A 20,452-nucleotide genomic window follows, 5' to 3' on the forward strand; every position below is an offset into this window, starting at 1 on the left:
GCCTTCAGATGACCCCAAAGATAAAAGTCTAAGGGGGTCAGATCGGGAGACCTTGGGGGCCATTCAACTGGCCCACGATGACCAATCCACTTTCCAGGAAACTGTTCATCTAGGAATGCTCGGGCCATATAAGCCATATGGCCCACCCTGTATTAATATTGGAGTCTCACAGCTTTGCATCAGTCACAGCTCAAAATAATCACTTTTTATATTATCCTGGGCCTTGAAACAAGCTGCTTTACTGCATCGCCCTTAAATCATTTTTTTTTCCATTTTCATTTTAGTCAGCTTCTGGAATCCTGCAGAGGGGCATAAAAGAGAAAAAGCAATGTAGAAAAGGCAAAGATAGTAAGAAGGGGAATAGGAAAAGGAAAGGTAATGAGGAAAGGAAAATAAATAATAAAATGATGAAAGGAAATGAAAAGAGGAAAGGGAATGACAGTAAAGGAGATGGAAGGAAATAAGTACAGGATAGAAAAGATAAAGAAAGGAGGAAATAGTGAAAGAAAAAATAATAGGGCAACACAAAAAAAGGAAAGGAAGGAATAATGAAGGGGAAAGCAAGCTAAAGTGATAAAGAAAAGAAAAGAGGTAATTAAGGATTAAATAAGAGATGAATGGGACTAAGGAGAAAAAGGAAACAAAGAAGATGATGGGTAGCGGAGATGGATTTGTGATTGGTTCATCTGACATTTTAATGAATTGTTGGGAGCTCTGTCAGCAGGGAGCAGGCGAGCATTCCCATGATGCATCTGTCTGCAGCTTCTGATGTCATCATGGAGTTATTGCTCCCAGGTGAAGCAGCTGCTTCTCATCTGTCCAGGTAACCTTACATAACAATGTTTCCGACTCAGATCCCGAACGCTCAGGTCATTGTGGCTTCACAGAGGACCACGCCACCCAATGCTTTTATTTTGTCTTTGTGCTCTGCTCTGTCTCCACTGCTTTCAAAATAAAAGGATTCAACTCGACTTCAGTTAAAACTGAAACATAGTTAATGACACAACGCCACCTTTAAACTCTGCAGGTTTAAAGTTGGTGTTGTGCTTTGAGAGCAATAGCCTGAATAAAACTCTTCTGTTCAAACAGCTTCAGTCTCGTTTCACTGTCTGAAATCCTTCAGAAACATATTTGTGTGAAATCAATCAGCTTACAGACATTGTTCAGACTCACCAAACAGAAACTCCTGATATCAATAAGAAAGAAGAGAGTCTGTTCTCTACCAGCATTTGCCTGCCTAAAGGTTTCAGAGTGTTTAGAAAGCCTTGCAAGTCAGCACCACTTCATAGTTTTTGGATACTTAAGAAGAAATCATAAAAAAACATAAAAGACTTAAGTTTAAACATTCCTGTGATTCATCAGAATAAGAACTCTGATCTTTCAGCTGCTTTTACTTTCTCTTCCACGACTTGCCACAAAACGTCCTGTCTGAGTTTCTGAGTTTGCCCCTCATATCTCAGAAACAAGCATGTGGAACTAAAGGACTTTTCTTTTTTTCTTTTTTTTTATCCTGTTTGTTTCATATTTTCCAGCTTATTAAAGGGATGACTTGAAAAGTGATCAGCTGCAGCACAAAGATGGCGTTTAGAGGATGAACTGTTCAAAACTCAAGCAGAAACTTAGCCAAACATCTGATTTTAGAATTGCATGTTTTGCCATCATTATTGTACTCAGATGATTGATGAACAAACCGCTGAACTCCAACACATTGTGTGTTATAGATTAACTTTGATTCATTTAACCTTTCATGGTTTTAGTTACATTTACTCAAGCTTTGTCCTGATCTGACACCTGCAGGTGTCTTCCTTTATAAAAATCCACAGAATTAATACATTGTGCCTCCACTAAAGGAGGTTTTACACAAAACAGTGTTTTGTGTCTGCACAGCAGAAGATCCAGCTGACATTTAAGAATTCTCTCCAAATCTCCTCCTCCAAAGCCCCCATGACTCCCTTGCTGGTCCATTGGCTATAAAATCCATTGCTTTGCCACTTAATGATTTAGCCACTTCTGGCTCTACAGTAAGTTCAGAGACTGTGGTTGTAAAAAGCAAAAATACCTTTAAAAACTTGGTCATCATCTGTCCTTCAAGGTTGACTTCTTGTGCACCTCCAGACCTTCAGATCACCTCTGCACCTAGAATTCTGAGAACATGCTTTGTGCATGTTCAATTGCCTCACATAGCTCAAAGTTGGGTCTCTGTCAACAACTTAGAGACCCAACGGCAACAGCTTGGCATCAGGTCAGGAGTCTAGGACCAGGATCATGCTCATCGTTTCTTCTTGAAGTTCTCCTGATCAAAGAACAAGCACAACTGTGTGCTGGCGCTACAGAAATTATGATCTAAATGTTGTCGCTGTTTACTGTCACCAGAGGGCAGTGACACAAATATGTGGAAGGGTTTGTTACTTATGGTTTGGTCTGTGCTGTTGTTGATCTTTAAAGCTCAGAATAAAAAACTGCACTGTGGTTCTCATATTTCTTTTTGATTATTTTTTTATTTCTTCCTGCATTGGGCCAGGGTTTTTGACCCAGTGTTTTGATTTTGGTCTTTAAAGTTTCATCATGTCATCCTTTCTCTATTCTGTGGATACTATCCAGGGGTCACGGGCTGCCCCTTCCTATGTGAATGTGCCTAAAGACTTTCACAGACTTACAGCTATAAATCCAACATAGGATTTCAAAGCAGAGACATGCTGTAACATCCTGGGGTGTCCGAGGAAAAACATTCACAGGAAACCATTGGAACAGCACTGCTTGTAATGAAAACTTATTTGGCCACACCAACACAACTGCTGCTCATCACAACTTTGTTCTCTTTTCCAGGCTAAAATTCAGGTTGAAGGGTTGCTGTTTTGACACAGCAGGACCTCCAGGAAGCAATCTAAACATAGCAGGAGTTCTGGGAGTTACCTAGCCCGGTACACGGTGACCACTTCAAAGCAGATGGGAGCCAACCAAATCTGTCTTTGATTGTTAGCACTGCAGAACATTCGGATTGCACCTTTCTGAATCTTCTGCTTGTGCAATAAGATATTTTTAAGGATCCACAGCTGCAGACAGCTTGTTCAGCTCATAGTTTGTTCCAACGATAATTAAACAGGCATCCAAGACTTTGCTGGAGATACTTTTTTTTAACATCCAATTATTTATTTTTTTCTTCTTTTCATGAATGTGTTAGGAAAGCTCTTGGAACTTTAGTTTTGAGAAAAAACAACCCTCTACGGTGTAAGTCATCATCATGACAACCCTTACCACAAACCTTAATGCCAACTCTAACCCTAGGCGATGAGAATATGTAACTATAGTTTTTATTAAATTGTTCCCCAAAGTCTAGGCAATCAAGGAACAAAGAAAACAATCATTCTGACTAATGTGCCAATAACTACCTTTTACCTAAATATCAAGTACGGTGGCTTAGACCTCAGGGAATTAAAGTTCTTGAAAGTTTTCATGACAAACAGCTTACATTTTTCCAAGAAGGGACATACATCATATGTAGACTTTGCTTCATCCAATAAACACCCAACCTTTTTGCTATTCGGCCCAAGCCTGGTGTATGGAGAACAGAGACAACAATGAAAGCAGTTTGCTTCATGAACCTGCTCTTATTTCTCAATTTCAGATGTATGAAGCTATTATATTTCATCATGTCACACATTCTAATTTCTGGTTTTCTCTTTGGTAGAAGCTTCTTGCGTTTTACTGCTTAGTTTGTTTAAATTTTGAAGTTTTTCCTCTTTTCTGTTTCTTTTTTTTTTTTTTTTTGTGTCCCGTTTGGATCTTTAGCCATCAGAATTGTTGTCTTAAGGCCAAGAAAGATGCTAAGCGGATTTATTTTACCAAGTGGATCATCATGGCCTTGCCATATTGGTCCATTTGATTGACCTTTATTATAATTTTGAATTTATTTTATTTTCGTTTGCTACAAACGGGACAGACATGACTGGGGGATAGGACAGGGAGAAAGAATGAAAGAAAGAGAGGGAGAGAAAGAAAACCAAAGGGGAGAAGAGACGGTGAGAAAGGGGGGAAGAAAGAAAAACAAACAAAACACCTGGATCACCTGTATGGAGAAAAAAAACAGAAGAGAAAGCAAAAAGCAACATAATAAAAAAAAAACAGCACCATCACAATAAACTAGCTAGCAGTAGATAACAGTAGAAACGAAATAATAAACGATATTGTGCAGCACGCAAGATAGACAGCGCACAATGTGCTTTGAGGCAGCAGCCAAGAAAGGTGTAGTCCGCGTCTGTGAACACCCCCATGTGTACACCTGTGTGCACACCTGTGTGGATCAGCATGCTTGTATTCCAAAGGTTTCTCCATGTAACGATCTGCTAGGGAGTGTGGGGAGCCATAGCCCCGTCCACCAGGGTGTGAAGCAGGTATGGAGGAGATCCAGGCCCCAGATATCCAGAGGCCCCAGAGTACAAGAACCCGAGGAGGACCACCAAAAGGGGGGGAACGGTGCCACCCTCCTGGGAAGAGCTGAGTAGAGCCCCAAACGAGAGGTCAACCCGCAGCTACGGAGCAGAGGCCAGAGGGGGTTGCAGTGGCGTGCCCGTGGGCTCTGCCAGCAGCCAGCTGTGCCAGAGAGGACCGAGCTTCAGGCCCAGAGGCCAGAGGCCTGAGGGCATCCCACCCCCCGGAAGGAGCCCAGCCAGGCCACAGGCGCCCGGCCCGCCAATCGGCCACCAGGAGTGAGCCGGTACATACATGAGCGCCCAGCCCCAGACGACAAGGACCACCTACACACCAACGTCTGAGGGCATCAGCCACCAGCAGGGAGTGTGGTGAGGGGAGATAGGCCTCCGTACTTTAGAGGGCCTGAGATGTACCCAGAGAGGTTGAGTCTAAGACCCAACCTGACATATAGACACAGACGAACAGGCACACGCGGACACAGACGTGCATTCCCACCCCATATGCACAACCAAATACTCGGCACTCACCCAACGTGTAGACAGACACAAATAGACACTGCACAGACAGTCACACTCCCCAAACATACTCTATATCCCAGGTCCAGGTACCCCCACCCTCAGAGGGGCAAGCCACACCTAGACCCAGGAAATGTAACCCTTCTCTCTGGGGTGGAGGCAAGCGGACCACCTCCTTATCTGCAGTAGCAGGGAGGCCCCGCATCCCAGACCCCAGTCTGACGGCCAGCACCTCCTCCCAGCACCCCAGCCCTGACGGCTAACAGAACCGGGGTGAGTGAAGACCTCAAACATCCCTACGCCCGCTCATATGTAGTGTTGCTGTGTGCTGTTCTAAAGTGCATTTAAAACTCAGGAGAGCAGGGTACTTGCTTCCTCTCAGAGAGCAGCACAGCTCCTCCCGAAAACCCTTAGTGTCTAAATGCATTTAAAATTGAGGGTAGGGCACCAGCGCCAGAGGTGGGTTGGAATACACCGATCATCCTCTGGATGCTGTAAAACGTGCCCACCCCCAAGGCCCTATATGTATGTGTTATGTGAGAGTGTGAGTAATGTGGATGTCTAGGTTGCAGAATAAAATTGAGGCACAGGCGGCCAGAAGGGGACGGAGGAGGAGTGCCTCCCCTGCACCCTGGTGACATACCTGCACCCCAAGCCCTGCGTGTGTGGGTGGGTGTGGTAGAGCGATTGTTCAGTCTGACGTCACTAGCCGTGTCAGGGTCTAAACTCCGCTGCAGGTCCATATATCAAACGATCACTATGGCATTACTGAGAGTTGAAAAACTGTCTAAAGTCTTTCATCTTTAATAAAATGATCAGCGTTCTGCTCTACCAGGTGTAACAATTGAGTTTAACATCCAGGATAGGGAGGCAGCTGAGGATGGGGAGGGAAGAAAGGGAGGGGCAAGCAGCGCCTCCCTGGGGCCAGCTCCCCTGCTGACCCCAGTAGGCACCCCCACACTCTTTTTCTGTTTCTTCCTGGAGTCTAAAAGTCTGTTTGACCCTAAATGAGCCCAAAACAAGCTGACAACAACTTGTGTCTGAGCTCAGAGAGGAAGAAGTGTTGAACATTATTAGGTCCATCAAACACGAGTGCTCAGAAAATCAAAAACACGAAGGAGGGAGAAAGGACAACATCCAAAACGTGCAGCAAATTTTCTCATCAAATCAAAAGCAAGCTATGGAAAAACTAAAAATAGAAAGCAGGAGGAGAAAATGAGGGCTTTTCACACATTTGGGCTGAAAGTTTCCAGAGTATCGACTATGGAAATAAACATGTTCATCAAGGACAAACTGCTCGGGGATTTGGATCCTGTGATGTTTAAGAGTCCAGCAGACATCAGTCATTCCTGACAGCTGAAAGTTCAAAAACAAAATGCTTAGAGGCTTCCTGCTGAAACACCACTACACCCTTAGCATTACACAACACCCCCCCCCCCCCCCCCACACACACACACACACACACACACACACACACACTCCCCCAACACCACTCCCCCTGCCAGTGGCAGACGCCCTCAGACATTGGTGCGTTCGTGGTTCTTGGTGTCCGGGGATGGGCGTCCAGGTACGCACCAGCTCACTCCTGGTGGCTGCTTGTCGGGGCCTGGAGCCTGGGGCTCGCTCGGGCCCCTTCGGGGGGTGGGGTGCCCCCGGCCTCTTGGCCTGGAGCTCGGTCACTCTGGCACAGCTGGCTGCCGGCGGAGCTCACAGGCACGTCACTGCAACCCCTGCTCTGCGGCTGCTGTGACCCCTCATCTGGGGCTCTCCTCAGCTCTTTCCGGGAGAGTGGCACGGTTGCCCCTCCGTTGGTCTTCCTTGGTCTCTTGTGCTCTGAGGGTCTCTGGATGTCTGGAGCCTGGATCTCCTCCATCTCTTCATGCCCTGGAGGACGGCGCTATGGCTCCCCACACCCTCTAGCAGATCATTACATGAAGGAACCTTTTGAATACAAGCGCGCTCATGCTCACAGGTGTACACACGGGTGCTCACACACACAAACTACACCCTTTTTGGATCCTACCTCAAAGCACACTGTGTGCTGTCGATCTTACGTGCTGCACAATAATATCCAATATTTAGTATTTACTGTTATATTCACATAGATTATCATGATGATGTTGTTTATTATATTGCTCTCTTTTTTGCTTGTTTTCTCTTTTTTCTTTCTCAACAGGTGATCGATATATATTTATGTATTTTTTGTCTGTTTGTTTTGTTTGTTTTTTGCCCTTTATCACCGTTCCTCTTCCCCACTGTTTTTCTTTCCCTACCTCTTTCTTTCTCCCTTTTCTTTCCTCCAGTCATGTCTGTCCCGTGTGTAGCAAGTGAAAATAAAATAAAATAAACAATAAAAACAAAGTTCAATCAAATGGACCAATACGGCAAGGCCGGGATGGTCCTTTTGGTAAAGTTAATCCGTTGGGCATCTTTCTTCGCCTGGCAAAAGAACCAAATGGGACAGGCGGGAAAAAAAACATTCCTTCTGTCAGAAGCTGATGAAAAAATACAAAAATATTTTCCCTTTTGTTCCTTTATCTGTTTGTCATCAGTCTCCCTGAGTGTCTGAATTTAGTATGTCAGATGATGAAGAAAGAGATCTATCAGCAGCCTCATCATTCTCTGCACTAAGACTGTTAGCTGAAAGTACTGTATGCAAAAGTCTTGAGTCACCCCTCACTCCTTTATATTTTTCTTGGAAAATGGGAAATAGGTGCACTGATTTATTGAAACATGTATTCACAGAAATACAGTATGTCAGGCAAAAAGTTTGTATAGTTCTAAAGAACTTGAAAATCAAGATTTTCAGACGCTTTCCAGATAGGATTGTATGGTGGATCAAAATTTGATGACATTCATAATTGCAAACAAGATCTCCAACACCACTGGTTGAAATGGAGCTCTGAGCTATGACAGAGCCTCCGCTGTGTTGTAAACTGATTTTCAGCCCAGTTCTTGTTTAAGTTTGGCATTTTTCAGAGATTCAAATAAAGATATTTTCCATATACTGAAAGTAAAATAAGAACGTTTCAACAAAAAACAACAAAATATTTAAAAATGTAACATAAAATGTATGCTAGTAGTAGTAGTAGTATATATAAGGATCAAAGAACTATTTACACAAAGAAATTTTAAGAATGAAAACAGAGAAAGAAAGAGTAAAAGAGAAAGCATCACATTTAAAACCAGGAGAAACAAATAGACAATGAACCTGAAATCTTATTGTTGTTATAGCTTTTATTCACCTTTACCTCTGCTGTCAGTAAGTTGTTGTGATAATGAGTTTGACTGACACCTTCTGTATTTGCTCACCTCGGTTACATTCCTCCATCTGACAGCAGTCAAGGGGTTATTACAAGAAACCTTCTTGTAAATGAAAACAACTGGAACATCCAGACTTTGTGTCATCAGACTGTCAGTCACTGTTAACACTTATGTTTATCAGCATTTAGTAAGTGTAAGTTGAAGCATAACATATTTAATTTACAGTTTACATTCTTTACCACAGAAATTTTGAAAACATTAGTGGTATATTTCATCTGTTCTCATTAGAAGGAAAAAAAAAACCTGTGAGACAAATGATTTTGTAAAAAAAATCCTTTTATTTTAGAAAAATGTGACTGTGCTAGCTCACAATTACACATCATGTCTGAATAGTTTTTTCTCTTCACGCTATTATTGGGTGAAAAATTATGGCTTGTTAGGGTTATTTTAAATCAGTGGAAAAAATAAATAATATAAAGAAACTTTCAGAGTGGCCAGACAGATTTAATAATTGGATAGAAAGAAAGAAAATATTAAGGTATATAATATCCTTATTTATAGTAAAAGTTTATATAAAAGTGGGAAATTTATGGAAAAACACTAAAACAGAAACTCTGAGTAGGATGATTTTTTTTTTTATCAGAAATTTACATTTTACATTTAGAACACTCAGGTTTGGTCAGAATATTGCCCTCCTGTGCTGGCTGTACATACCACATAGAAAACACAATACAAAACAAAACATGGAGGAAAACAGAAAGCCCGAGACCTGCATGCAAAACAATAGAACATGATCCATCAACTTTGCTTTAAAGAAGAATTTTGGGGTTGAGAAGCCATTTGAGTCACGACTGACATTTTGAAACAGTTGTTTTGGATTCAAGCATTCTAAAGTGACAAACATACACCAAGCTTAAACATATATGAAAACAAATATCAGTGGTTGTACTATCAACTACAGTTAGTACAAATCATTTAGTTCATAGCAACAAACAGAAAATTCAAGTACTTAAAAAGAGAAAACAAAGACAGATTTTAAGAGGCTGTTTTGCAGATGAGAACTTCTATTCTCTTTATTTCATCAGTCATAATAATTTGTCTCTCTGTTAGCACCTGGTTCATAAAACGGGAAGTCGTGAATTTTTTATAAATGATTGCTTTCATGTAAGTTAACATCTTGTGCAAACATAACAGCAAATGAATGAAATTTTCAAAACTTTCTCAGTGTAATTTACATAATATTATAATACCTCGTCAAAACCATAACTTCTTGGGGAAAGCTAGTAACTTGTCAGTACAAAAAATACCTGATTTGACCACCAACACCTTCTCAGAACAAGTCAGTCACCTGTCTGAATAACACAGTAACTTGTAACCTGTAAAATAATGTTTTACTTTGGCAGAACAATAATAGTTACTTGAAACACGATAGGAATTTGTTCAAGCAAGATAGTAAGATACTGCCTTAAGAAAACATAAAGTACTATATTTATCAGAAACATAACACCTTGGTAGAAAACAATGTGTTGAAATGAGATAGTAACTTGTGCAAATACAATAATAAGAATATTAATTTCTTGAGAAAAGGAGAGGAACTTACAGTCATGAGAAGAAGAAAGTTTTCACAGAAGTGTAGTTTTGTGAAAAACCAAGTGAACCCAATGATTTACTGGCTTCTAGAGGGGGATTCTACAAGATGTATGGATGGAACTTAAAGTAATGGGTTACTGTTTGACATTATCATGTCCCATCATTGTGTAAGAATTTTGGCCCACTCCTTTTCTTTGATGGTGCTTCAGCTCATTGAGTTTTGCACAGCTCTCTTAAAGCCCCACAACAGGATTTCAAACAGGTTGAGGTATGGACTTTGCCTGGATCATTGCAACACCTTCATTATTTTCTTTTTCAGCCATTCTGTTGGAGATTTGCTGTGTTTGAGATCATTGTCTTGCTGCATGATCCAACTTAAGTGCTGGACAGATGATTTGACTTTAGAATACTTTGGCAGGCAGACAAGTTCATGGTCACCTCAATGACTGCAAGGCCCCCATGTCAAGTGTCTGCAAAACAAGCCCAAATCAACACCCTTCCACCACTGTGTTGACGGTTGGTATGAGGTGTTTGTGCTGAGGTGCTATGATTGGTTTTCTCCAAACATGATGCAGTGCATAATGGGTAAAAATCTCCACTTTGGTCTTGTCTGTCCAAAGGACATTGTTCCAGGAGTCTTGTTGTTTGATCAGATGCAACTTTCCAAACCTAAGCTGTGCTGCCATAATCTTTTTAGAGAAAAGAGTCTTTCTTCTTTCTAAAAAGATTTGCTGAGATGTCCACTCCTCTAAAGATTGTGACATTGTGTTAACATACATCTGAATGCCCAAGACAAGTAAAATGCCCAAACTTTTGCTTTTGAAGAGGTCACACTCACTAAGGATCACTGACTAAAATGCATTTAATTAGCAGCACCTGTCTGCTACTTACCCTCAAGAATAGATAGTCTGGAAGAAGACAGTACCTGCAGTGACTTATGACTTGTCAGAACATGACGGTGCCTTCTCTGAAGAAGAGAATAACTTTTTGGAGAATGATAACTTTCTTGAACTTCACAAAGATATACAACACAATGACAGGCTATGCATGTTCAATACATCAGTTAATGTTCCAGCAAGCACTGACTAACAAATGTAAACATTCCCATTTGCAAAGTGACTGATTGGGTGAACATGAAGCAGAAGGAAAAAAAAAAGGAATTTTGCTGATTCAAGCATGGTTTTATAGTGATGTATATATTTAAAACAAGGGCTCTGAGATTCTACACATCATATCCCAGAAAAAGCTACCAGAGCAGCAAAGGCACTGATGGGGATGAGCGTTGCAAGTCACAGCTGTCCGAAAAACCACGTCAGAAAAACAGAAATTAATACCAAAAGACATATATTAAAATAATGTTACTGGTGCAAAAATTAAAAACTATACTTCAGACGTGCTTCTTTAATATGACAGCAGTGACAGGCAAGTTGGGATATTATCAGAAACCCTTGAATTTAAGCTAAGGTGAAAGTGTAAGACAGAGGTATGCAGCTGTGAAACTGTTGAGAGGTTAAAAAGCAGTTACTGAAGTCTTTGTACAGAATAAATAAGCAACACAGTGAATACAGGAAAAGTTGAAGTTTCAAGGTAAGAGAAGAGGCAACCTCAAGGATCCCAAGTTCATTTCAAGGTCCCTCAGAAGTAAAACACTCTTCTTAGAAAATAAACTCCAAGATTGTTGAACATTTGGTCACCTTCATCTCTACTCCCTTCCTCAACACACAGACGAAGGCAGGTTTCTGTAGAGAAATTAGGACATTTATGCAGGTCAATGAAACGTTTTTCATCACATAAACAACTAAACTAAGCTTTTATTGTGCAGGAATGTCAGCAAATCTAAGAAGAAAATCTGAGGAGTTAAACAATTCCCAAGCTGAGATGTTTGCAGTGATGCTAATCCCTTTCAGCCACTCTAGATAAAGTCTTACTCTTAAGGAAATACATGGTGAGAATTGTTCTCTACATTTCCATCAAATACTCATTCTTTGGTCAAGACTGGGAGGTCAGGAGATACTTTTGGTTCTATGTATAGTTAGACTCTGAGACAACTTTTGCTGTTTTAGCTATTTACAAAAGAATGTTAAAGTTCTTGTAAGAGTTCACTTTTTGAGGGGTTTAATAGAAATAAAGCAAGAACCATTGAAGAATTAAATGTATTTGTATACATAGTCGACTGTTTTCAGACACTCAAATGCAGCTGAGCAAAACAATGAAAAGCTGGACAAAATTCATAATGTGTGTTCTTCTTCATTTAAGCAGATTGAAGATGTGGAGATGGTTCCAAGTGAGGAATTTGGAAGCTGCATCTGTGCAGCAAAACAGTATGTCCTCAGACTGCAAGTAAAATAAATCCATCAGAGAAAACAGTGGGAACATTGGGCAAGCATGAATCACAAATGTGTTCATTCAGAGAACAAAACAACACACTGGTAAGTTCACCAACATTAAAACCTGGACCTTCACAAAAGACAACAGAGGGTGATGAGTCCATCTCCATGGAAAATCCCTTCACAAGATCCAGGCAACCAGGAAGTAGGTACATGAATACAGAAAAATCACTTAATATAAAAAGATGAGTTCACAGGGAAAATCCAGAGGATTCCTGTATCGACAGAAGCATAGAGCTCAGGAACAGCGTTCTTTGGAAAAATGAATCAGAGATTAACCTCTAGCAGGAAAAGCTGGAGGTAACTTGGAACAAATCATGACCTGAAAGGCACAACACGAGCTGGAACACATTACAGTTGGAAAGCATAGATATTAATGGCTTCAAGTGGCGCTGCCGTTTAATGTTGATATGTTACAAGGCAGAAGAAAAAATATGTTATCTGTTCACATTAATCCAAATGTAGGGAAACAGTAGAATATTGAACAATTAGACCTGAACCCATTGGAGCTAAATTTCACTGTTGAAGACAAAACCAAAGCCAAAAAGAGCCGTGAATAAACAAAAAGTGAAGCAAAGAGGATATAACTTGTTTAGTCAATGAGTTCATTGTCCGCAAAGGATTTTCCAGAAAGGGTTACAAATCAACAATGTAGCCTTAGTTTTATTTGAGACCCTGAAAATAAAGGATGGTTTATGCACTGTTATTGTTAAACTGTTCAACTTAAAGTCTGAACTTTGAGTCTATATTAAATGGTAAATGGCCTGCATTTGTATAGCGCTTTTCTAGTCCATAGGACCCCAAAGCGCTTTACACTACATTCAGTCATTCACCCATTCACACACACATTCACACACTATATTAATCTTCATATTCATCATATAATCATCATATAACTTTAATATGTTCTGGGACAAAACTGAAATAACAAATTACATATTTCCCTAAGACATGGTCATCTTCATAGACACATCAAGAAATGTAGAAGTAACATTTATTTCAGCTGTACATGACCTGTACAGATGAAATCAGCTTAGCCAACATTTTCCTAGTGGCCCAATATTTTTCAGACTTTCCAAAACCAACGATTTGACTTTATTCCACTTTTGCTTTCAGACATTTTCACAGTTTGCCTGTTTTGTTACAAATCAGTAAACAAATTGGAAACAGCGGCAGCAGCCCAGGGTTGGAAATCAAAACCAAGTCCTAGAAATCTACAAACCTTTATTAAAAATGTAAAAGAAAAAAAGCAAAAGATTTATGTGTCATGAGAGGAGGAAAATTAGAACAATGCTCCTGGCTCGGTCTGGCTATATTGTCTGAATATAAGCCAAGATCAACCAAATATCAGGACAACAGGAAGGAATCGCACATGGTGTAGATTTGTCTGTGGTTCAAAAATTGTATTTACAGTTAAATGCAGACACTGAGGTGTAACTATCAGTAGGCATAATGGAACTGTGACCGCGCTCTTCATCCTCAGAAATGATCTAACTTTGCCATGTATTTTACCTTAGAGAATGGGGATATGTTTCAGATAATTACTATCTCTGCTGTCCTGTAGCTTTAACTCTGTCACATTTTCCAGTGTACTGTAAATAAATTTCAGTGGGTGGGTTTGTTGGTACCTGGTCAGAGGCTGCTGGATGGTTATGTGCTGGAGCTCCCTCTCCTCTCCAGGAATCTGGTCCACCAAATAAGAGAAAATTGGATTAGTTTGCTGGTTTTGGCTGCTGACTGATGAGGTCCAAACAGGCGACTTCCAAACCACCAAAAAAAAACCCCAAATTAAACCGAAACATAAACAGGCGAGCAGAGAGAGGAAGGAAGATTATTGTTTGTATGTTTCTGCACATCTGAGGTCAGAGATAGTTTAAAGCCACCCGCCAGACCATTCCTGCTATTTTTAAATGTTTCCAATGTTTTTCCTCAACTCAACTCTCATCATGATTAGGCTGAGTTTAAAGCAGTTTGTTTGGTCTGAAGCTTCTGCACAGGCCGTTAGTGTAACCGCTGAGGAAGTTTCACTGGGTTTTATTTCCCTGGAGTACAAAAGATATTTTTCATACACTTCACGATGAGAGTTTAAAATCATCAACTTAACCACAAAAACCTACAGAGTAAACTCATTACCAGTGGCATGGAGTTTGGATATGATTTGTTTGAGTTTGGCTTTCATTCATTGTATTTTTCATTTTAACATTTATGTACAAAGCATTTCTAAGTTATATTGAAACATTCAGTTTTTTTCCGGTTGCACACTCGTTTTAGCAATTCAGAAATCATTAAATTCCTCGCTCCATGTTAGTCATAGTAGGATTAATCAGAAAATGCAGCTAACATGAAGATTATTTCTTTAGCTCTTTTTAAATTGGATGTTCACACCTTCAGCTTATGTTCACTCTACAAACAGCAATTAAAAAGCTTACATTTGAGTCTGTCGCACAAATTCTGCAAAGTGTTGATCCCTTGCGCACAGCTCGATTATCCTCAGGCGTTCTTGAATCTCCTGCAGAGAGGTTAGAGGTCAGCACAGAGAAAACATGTTTGTGTGAGAGTCAGTCTAGAGGAGAAAGAGGAGGGGAAGAACGAGGATGAGGAGTTCCTGCATGTAAAAATACCCGTCTGCGTAGTACAGACCTCCTGCTGAGACTGAAAACCTCTGATCCAGAAAAATGTCACAACAGTTGGCCGGCTCTGTCTGAGGTGTCAAATTGATTTTACTTGAAGTAAAGCTTTGTGTAGGAGGTGAAAGTCACTTCCTTTATCAGCTGCCCTGTGATCCAGAACTATAAAAATCAAACCCATAAACTGGGTCCTCTTGAAAAGTTTCCTTTTCTAAACATTGCTGATGTTATAAAATCAGCACCCTTATTGTTCTTGATACAACATGCTCAGTAGTTACCCAATTCTATGCTACATAATAAATTTTTCAAAATCCTAAAACTAAATAGAAATTCATATTTTTCAACTCAATATCTGACACTCAGCTTGTTTATTTAAGCTACCATTTTCACTATTTGAGGGCATGTTCATGGTGTTCCACAAGGCTCAGTTTTGGGCCCATATTTTTTTGCAAATGCAACAAATTCCCCCTGTATGCAGATGACACCCAGCTTTACGCAGCAGAAATGTTGCCTTTTCCTACCTCTTTACTGAGTGTGGTGTTTTGATAGATGTTTTTTATCTCTTCACTGCTGAGGTCTTTAGAATCGCCTACACTGGCAGAGCTGCTGAAGTGAGGGAGCCCGCGATCAGACTCATGGTAGTACTGGGGCACGTCATCATTGTAGCGGCGGTAGTACTGGGCAGTAACAGGGTCACTCTCAAACATCGGGTTGAACTTGGTGGCACGTTCAAGTGTTGGCAAACTGTCACCTCGCCTGAAAGACAACGCAAGTTCAAAAAGTTTGCTTTCTAGAAATGTATTTTTTCTCATTTAATTTGTTGTTAAAACACCAATGATATTGTTGTACCGTAAGGGGTCCTCTGTGTCCTCCCCATCATACTGCTCTTGTAACGACCTAGCCAGGAAAAAGATAATCCCAGCCGCCACCATCAGGAAACCAGCCACTGAGGCAATGGCGATGCCCACCACCAATGGCTCGGAAACATACTCTTCACAGTGTTCACCACGATACCACCAATTTTCTCCAACACGACACCTGCAGCAAAGATTACAAATTTGTAGTACAAATTTGCAGTAAAAACACCAAAGATTATACTGAAATGGTCTAATGGTATGCTTTCAGGCTTTTTCAGCCCTCTTTTATTTAATATTTCTAGAACTGGCCTAGCAGTAATGTAAGCATTACATTAAGTAATATAATGCTCTAATTTCCATTCAGTATACAGCTGAACATCTAAATGCTTCACAGATGTCCTTCAACCTAGGAACATTTTGTGTTCATATTATTTATATTCTCCAAAGTGCTATGTAGCTGTTTGCAGATGAAAAAGGTATTTATGTTTAAGAACAACTGAGACAGATCATACAAAGTGCCTTGTATTTTGTTATAACATTAATCACATATTCACAAGGGCCACAAAGGACAATTTAATTTTAGAAATATATAATGCGAATCAAAAAAGGTTAAAACTTAAAAATGCAATTTTGTTGATAAGAAAAACATATCGAGGTAATATAAGCAGCTTTTATTTTGGAGGTAGTGCCCTCTCTTAACATTTATCTTTAATTGTCAGAGACCGTGCATAAAAATACTGACTTCATATCATAAAAGATACTTTATACCAGAATTCACTACTAGCTAATTTCTACCTGCTGTACCTGCAAAGGATCTTTTTTACTTTCAATGGGGAAAAAGTACTACCTACATCTGTATCTACAGGACATTAACTGCTTAGAAAGATGCATTTTATTTGAAGAAAGCTGACTGTTTTCTCTTTATTTTAAAGTCTTCAAATTGGTGCAAGCAGACATATTGCAGTATATTTATACATTGTAAACTAATTAAATATGTGGTAATATACTGAAGAATGAAACCAATGAGGCATAAAATACAGAAACATTGTGAAACAAGAACAGCGATATTTAATTTTCTCTTACCTGCAGATGGCACCCTTGCCAGGGATGATGTCACATTTTCCATCATTAAGGCAAAAATCGTGTTGCACCTCACAGATGCTCTGACATGGCAGGCCATCCACACTCAGATATCCAGCGTTGCACACACACTCTGCTTCACTTGACCACTGATTCACTATACACCTGGAAAACTTGTTACATGCCTGGAACTTACAGGGATCAGCCCGGTCACCTAAGGAACAAACAGTGGAAAATGAAAGGAGCAATTAGAAGACACAGTGTCATATGAAACCATAAGAAAGAGAAGAAGATGCCATCCTACATAAACAGAGGTAAGGGTTCAAAGAGCTCTAGTAAACTCCAGGCCTCAGGAGTCTGCATCTGGTCAGCACTCAAATGACAAAATGTTTGTTGGCCTGGTCTTAATAAAGACAAAAGCAGCACAAGGATAAATCAGTTTATGTTTATGTACTTCAGCATACCCTAGAAAATGCTGGAAAATCTTAGATGCTTTTCTTAGGCTTTTTCAAGTCTTTTTTAACACAACAATCAAAGACTTTAAATATGTCCCATGAGACACCAGACCAGCAGCAAGAGTCCTGACTGTTTGTATCTTGGGAAAATCCTTAAGAGTTCAAGAACAACCAACCTAACTAACCTTTATATGACCCAATAAGGTTGACATGTGCTTGTGCAATGGAAAACCTGCCTCGAGAGTACAGGGAAGATGAGAGGAGTAAACTGATTATATGTACACAGTGAGTCCTGATGCAGTGACTCACTGCTATAGCTTAGGGTGATCAGGCAGTGAGGTGCTCCTCTGATTGGCTCAGACAGATTACAGAGCTACAGCTCAGCAGCAGAGGTGGAGGGAATATGGAGTAATTCCTCCGATAACAGTAAATAAAATCTCATTCTTCTGTGGATAAATCCTAAACTCTGCTGAAATGCAAACATGTATGTCACTGGACTGGCAGATTGGGTTACATGTAAGTCTTGAAACACTATTACAGCAACAAAAAACTTTCTTTTTGGACCTCTTGGTGGCAAATTGTTAATGATGTGTTAAGTGATTGTTCCACTCAGAGTTGTTGTTTTTTGCCAAATTCCACTATTTTAAACTTACACCACTTTCTTAGTTTTATAGGATTAGAGACATTTTATATTCTCGTTGAATGTTATGATTCTGCAAAAATGTCCTGGTGCTAATTACATAAAAACAAAAATAATACTTTTCAGGAAAACGGGACAGTTATTTTAGCAACATAGTATACAGACCTAAAGAATTAAAAGTGAACCACAGTGTTAATCTGAATTTAACAAGTAAAATGATTTCTCCTTCCTTTTCTCCCTCCTACACCTGTTTACGAGCTTCATTTAACACATACGTCTTTACACTCCTTTCAAAACCCAGATAAGAATCCTCACTGTCTACACTTAAAGACCTGCAGTTACTGCAACTATAAAAACCAGTCTAGGCTCAAAGGAGCAGCTCTAAGCAGCGGCCATGATGATGTCCCATCAGGGTGAGTCAGTGTGTGCTGCTACTGATCACGTTTCTGCCAGACAGATTATCTTGGGTATTAGATCGCAGTCCTGACAGCTGAAGCCTGTCAGAGCTGCTCAGACACTGCACATACAAATTTAGGATTTAACAGTCTGAGGAGCATCATGGCAATAAGTGCACAAGTAAACAGTAGCTTTGATTTCATTTCTCTACAGCAATAAACACATCTGACTGTATTCCACTTTATTCTACATTAAAAATAACTTACTGGAAAAAGAAAAACTATCAGTACATGACTGGAAAATAAATTTATGTGTTCAGATTTTGAAGGTATTTATTTATTCATATAGGTATTGAAGGGATCGTTTCTGTTTACCCTGAAATTCAAGCCTTAGATGCATAAAACCATGAATCAACTGGATAAAATTTTTAATTAATTCTGTACATTGTGGTTAAGTCGCCACATATAGAAGACAAATGTGTCCTGGTTTGTCCCTAACACCTAATCAGTTTAGGGATGTTGTTTTTCGTGAAGCCCACTGTGATCATAATTGAAATATGCTAAAACTGGAAGGCACTGATAGATACATTCAAGATGCTGATCTCATAATTTTAGTAACTGTATTAAAATTCAAGGGTCTGTAGTTTTAGAGAAAAACATTTTCAACTTATGAAACAGTTATTGTTAATGAATGTAAACTGAATATTTTCAGAATAAAGATAACACCTCAGTGTCAGTTTTAGAGACCCACAACTGGCAAAATTAGCATCTTCATAAAAGCATTAGATGTAATTCTGCACAAGCCTGGTTCTCCCAAAGGTCCCTTCCTGTTCCCTTGTAACAGGAAGGAACCCACTATCCCAAAGTGCTCACTCATGTTGGTGGGGGGGTGGGGGGTCATCTAATTGTTGGGTGAACTGATTTGAATTGAATCCTACCTGACTCAACATCAAGTGAGTACTTGTCAATTGCGAGGTTCATGGTCTGATAGGCAGTGTTGGCAAAGTCTTCCAAGATTAAATAGACAACATTGGTGACTCCTCTGTGTACTGGTTTACCAAACCTCATCCTACTGTTTACCACAATGCTGCCATTTCTAAAGTTAAGGATCTCCAGGTTCTGGAAGTTGTTCAGGTTTGACTCCAGGTATGGGACCAGCTATGAGGTGAAGATAAAGATGTGTTAGTAGCATGGCATATGAATCTGGAAGGTTCCTATTCACTGAGTCATGATTCTTTGAATCCTCACCAGCTGGAGGAAACGCTGCTCCAGAGCCTTGTATTCCGGGGAGCTCTTGTTGAACAGGTCCATTGAGAACACCATATTGGTCACCCTCAAGCTGAAGAAAATTGTTAACGCCCTGCCAGGTCGGGTTGGCAATGCAATGGCATCTAAATCAGAGGCCTGAGCTCCACTGGAGAAGCCACTGCTTTCCCCTTCAATCGACACCCCGCCATACTGGAAGACATCAAAGCTGACAGCGATGCTGGGCACATCAGAGACACCATGTTCAAAAGGTTGGAGTTCAGTCACAGGAACGTGGTCATCAACTTTCTGCACAGAGGAAGGAACAACGACTGCTGGTTTTGACTGTGGATCTGAAAATAGAGTGTGTACTGGGGTTTCACTAAGATCTTCATGTCTTGTGTCCTCACTGAAAACCACAGCTGGTTTTGACTGAGGAACCTTTGGAAGTGGTGTGTTTTTTGAAGCTTCATTAAGATCTTCATGGGTTCGATGCTCATGGTGAACCACTGCTGGTTTCAACTGACGACCATCTAAAGACGGAGCCCTCACTGGAGCTTCAGGAACATCTTCATGGTCCTGATGAGGAATCACTGCCGGTTTTGACTTAGGACCATCTGAAGGCGGAGCCCTCACTGGAGCTTCAGGAACATCTTCATGGTGCTCATAATGAATCACTGCTGGTGTTGACTGAGGACCATCTGGAGAAGGGGTGCTTACTGGAGGTTCAGGAAGATCTTCATGGTTTCGATAATCATGGTAAACCACTGCTGGTTTCGACTGACGACCATCTAAAGACGGAGCCCTCACTGGAGCTTCAGGAGCATCTTCATGGTCCTGATGACGAATCACTGCCGGTTTTGACTGAGGACCATCTGGAGAAGGAGTGCTTACTGGAGGTTCAGGAAGATCTTCATGGTTTCGATAATCAAGGTGAACCACTGCTGGTTTTGACTGAGGACTACT

General features: G+C 40.4%; 1 protein-coding gene across 2 annotated transcripts in view; it reads right to left on the reverse strand.

Annotated features, from left to right (window-relative positions):
• Positions 1 to 8,525: 8,525 nt before the first annotated feature.
• LOC113016295 (uncharacterized) overlaps positions 8,526 to 20,452 on the reverse strand; it is a 35,190-nt gene continuing 23,263 nt past the window's right edge. Inside the window, exons 14-21 of one of the 2 annotated variants that reach the window (XM_026159029.2) lie at positions 19,490 to 20,452; positions 19,180 to 19,399; positions 16,755 to 16,965; positions 15,664 to 15,852; positions 15,336 to 15,570; positions 14,617 to 14,696; positions 13,816 to 13,871; positions 8,526 to 11,539 (exon numbers count right to left, since the gene is read on the reverse strand). The exon at positions 19,490 to 20,452 is cut by the window's right edge and continues 1,649 nt beyond it. In XM_026159029.2, the coding sequence (XP_026014814.2) occupies positions 13,838 to 13,871; positions 14,617 to 14,696; positions 15,336 to 15,570; positions 15,664 to 15,852; positions 16,755 to 16,965; positions 19,180 to 19,399; positions 19,490 to 20,452 (1,932 nt within the window). In that variant the 3' untranslated portion in view covers positions 8,526 to 11,539; positions 13,816 to 13,837. Of the gene's footprint in view, positions 11,540 to 11,898; positions 12,135 to 13,815; positions 13,872 to 14,616; positions 14,697 to 15,335; positions 15,571 to 15,663; positions 15,853 to 16,754; positions 16,966 to 19,179; positions 19,400 to 19,489 lie in introns of those variants that run through there. The other variant, XM_080297675.1, reaches the window with a different exon arrangement.

This window comes from Astatotilapia calliptera, chromosome 23 (genome assembly GCF_964374335.1).
Source record: "Astatotilapia calliptera chromosome 23, fAstCal68.1, whole genome shotgun sequence".
NCBI classification, from domain to species: domain Eukaryota; kingdom Metazoa; phylum Chordata; class Actinopteri; order Cichliformes; family Cichlidae; genus Astatotilapia; species Astatotilapia calliptera.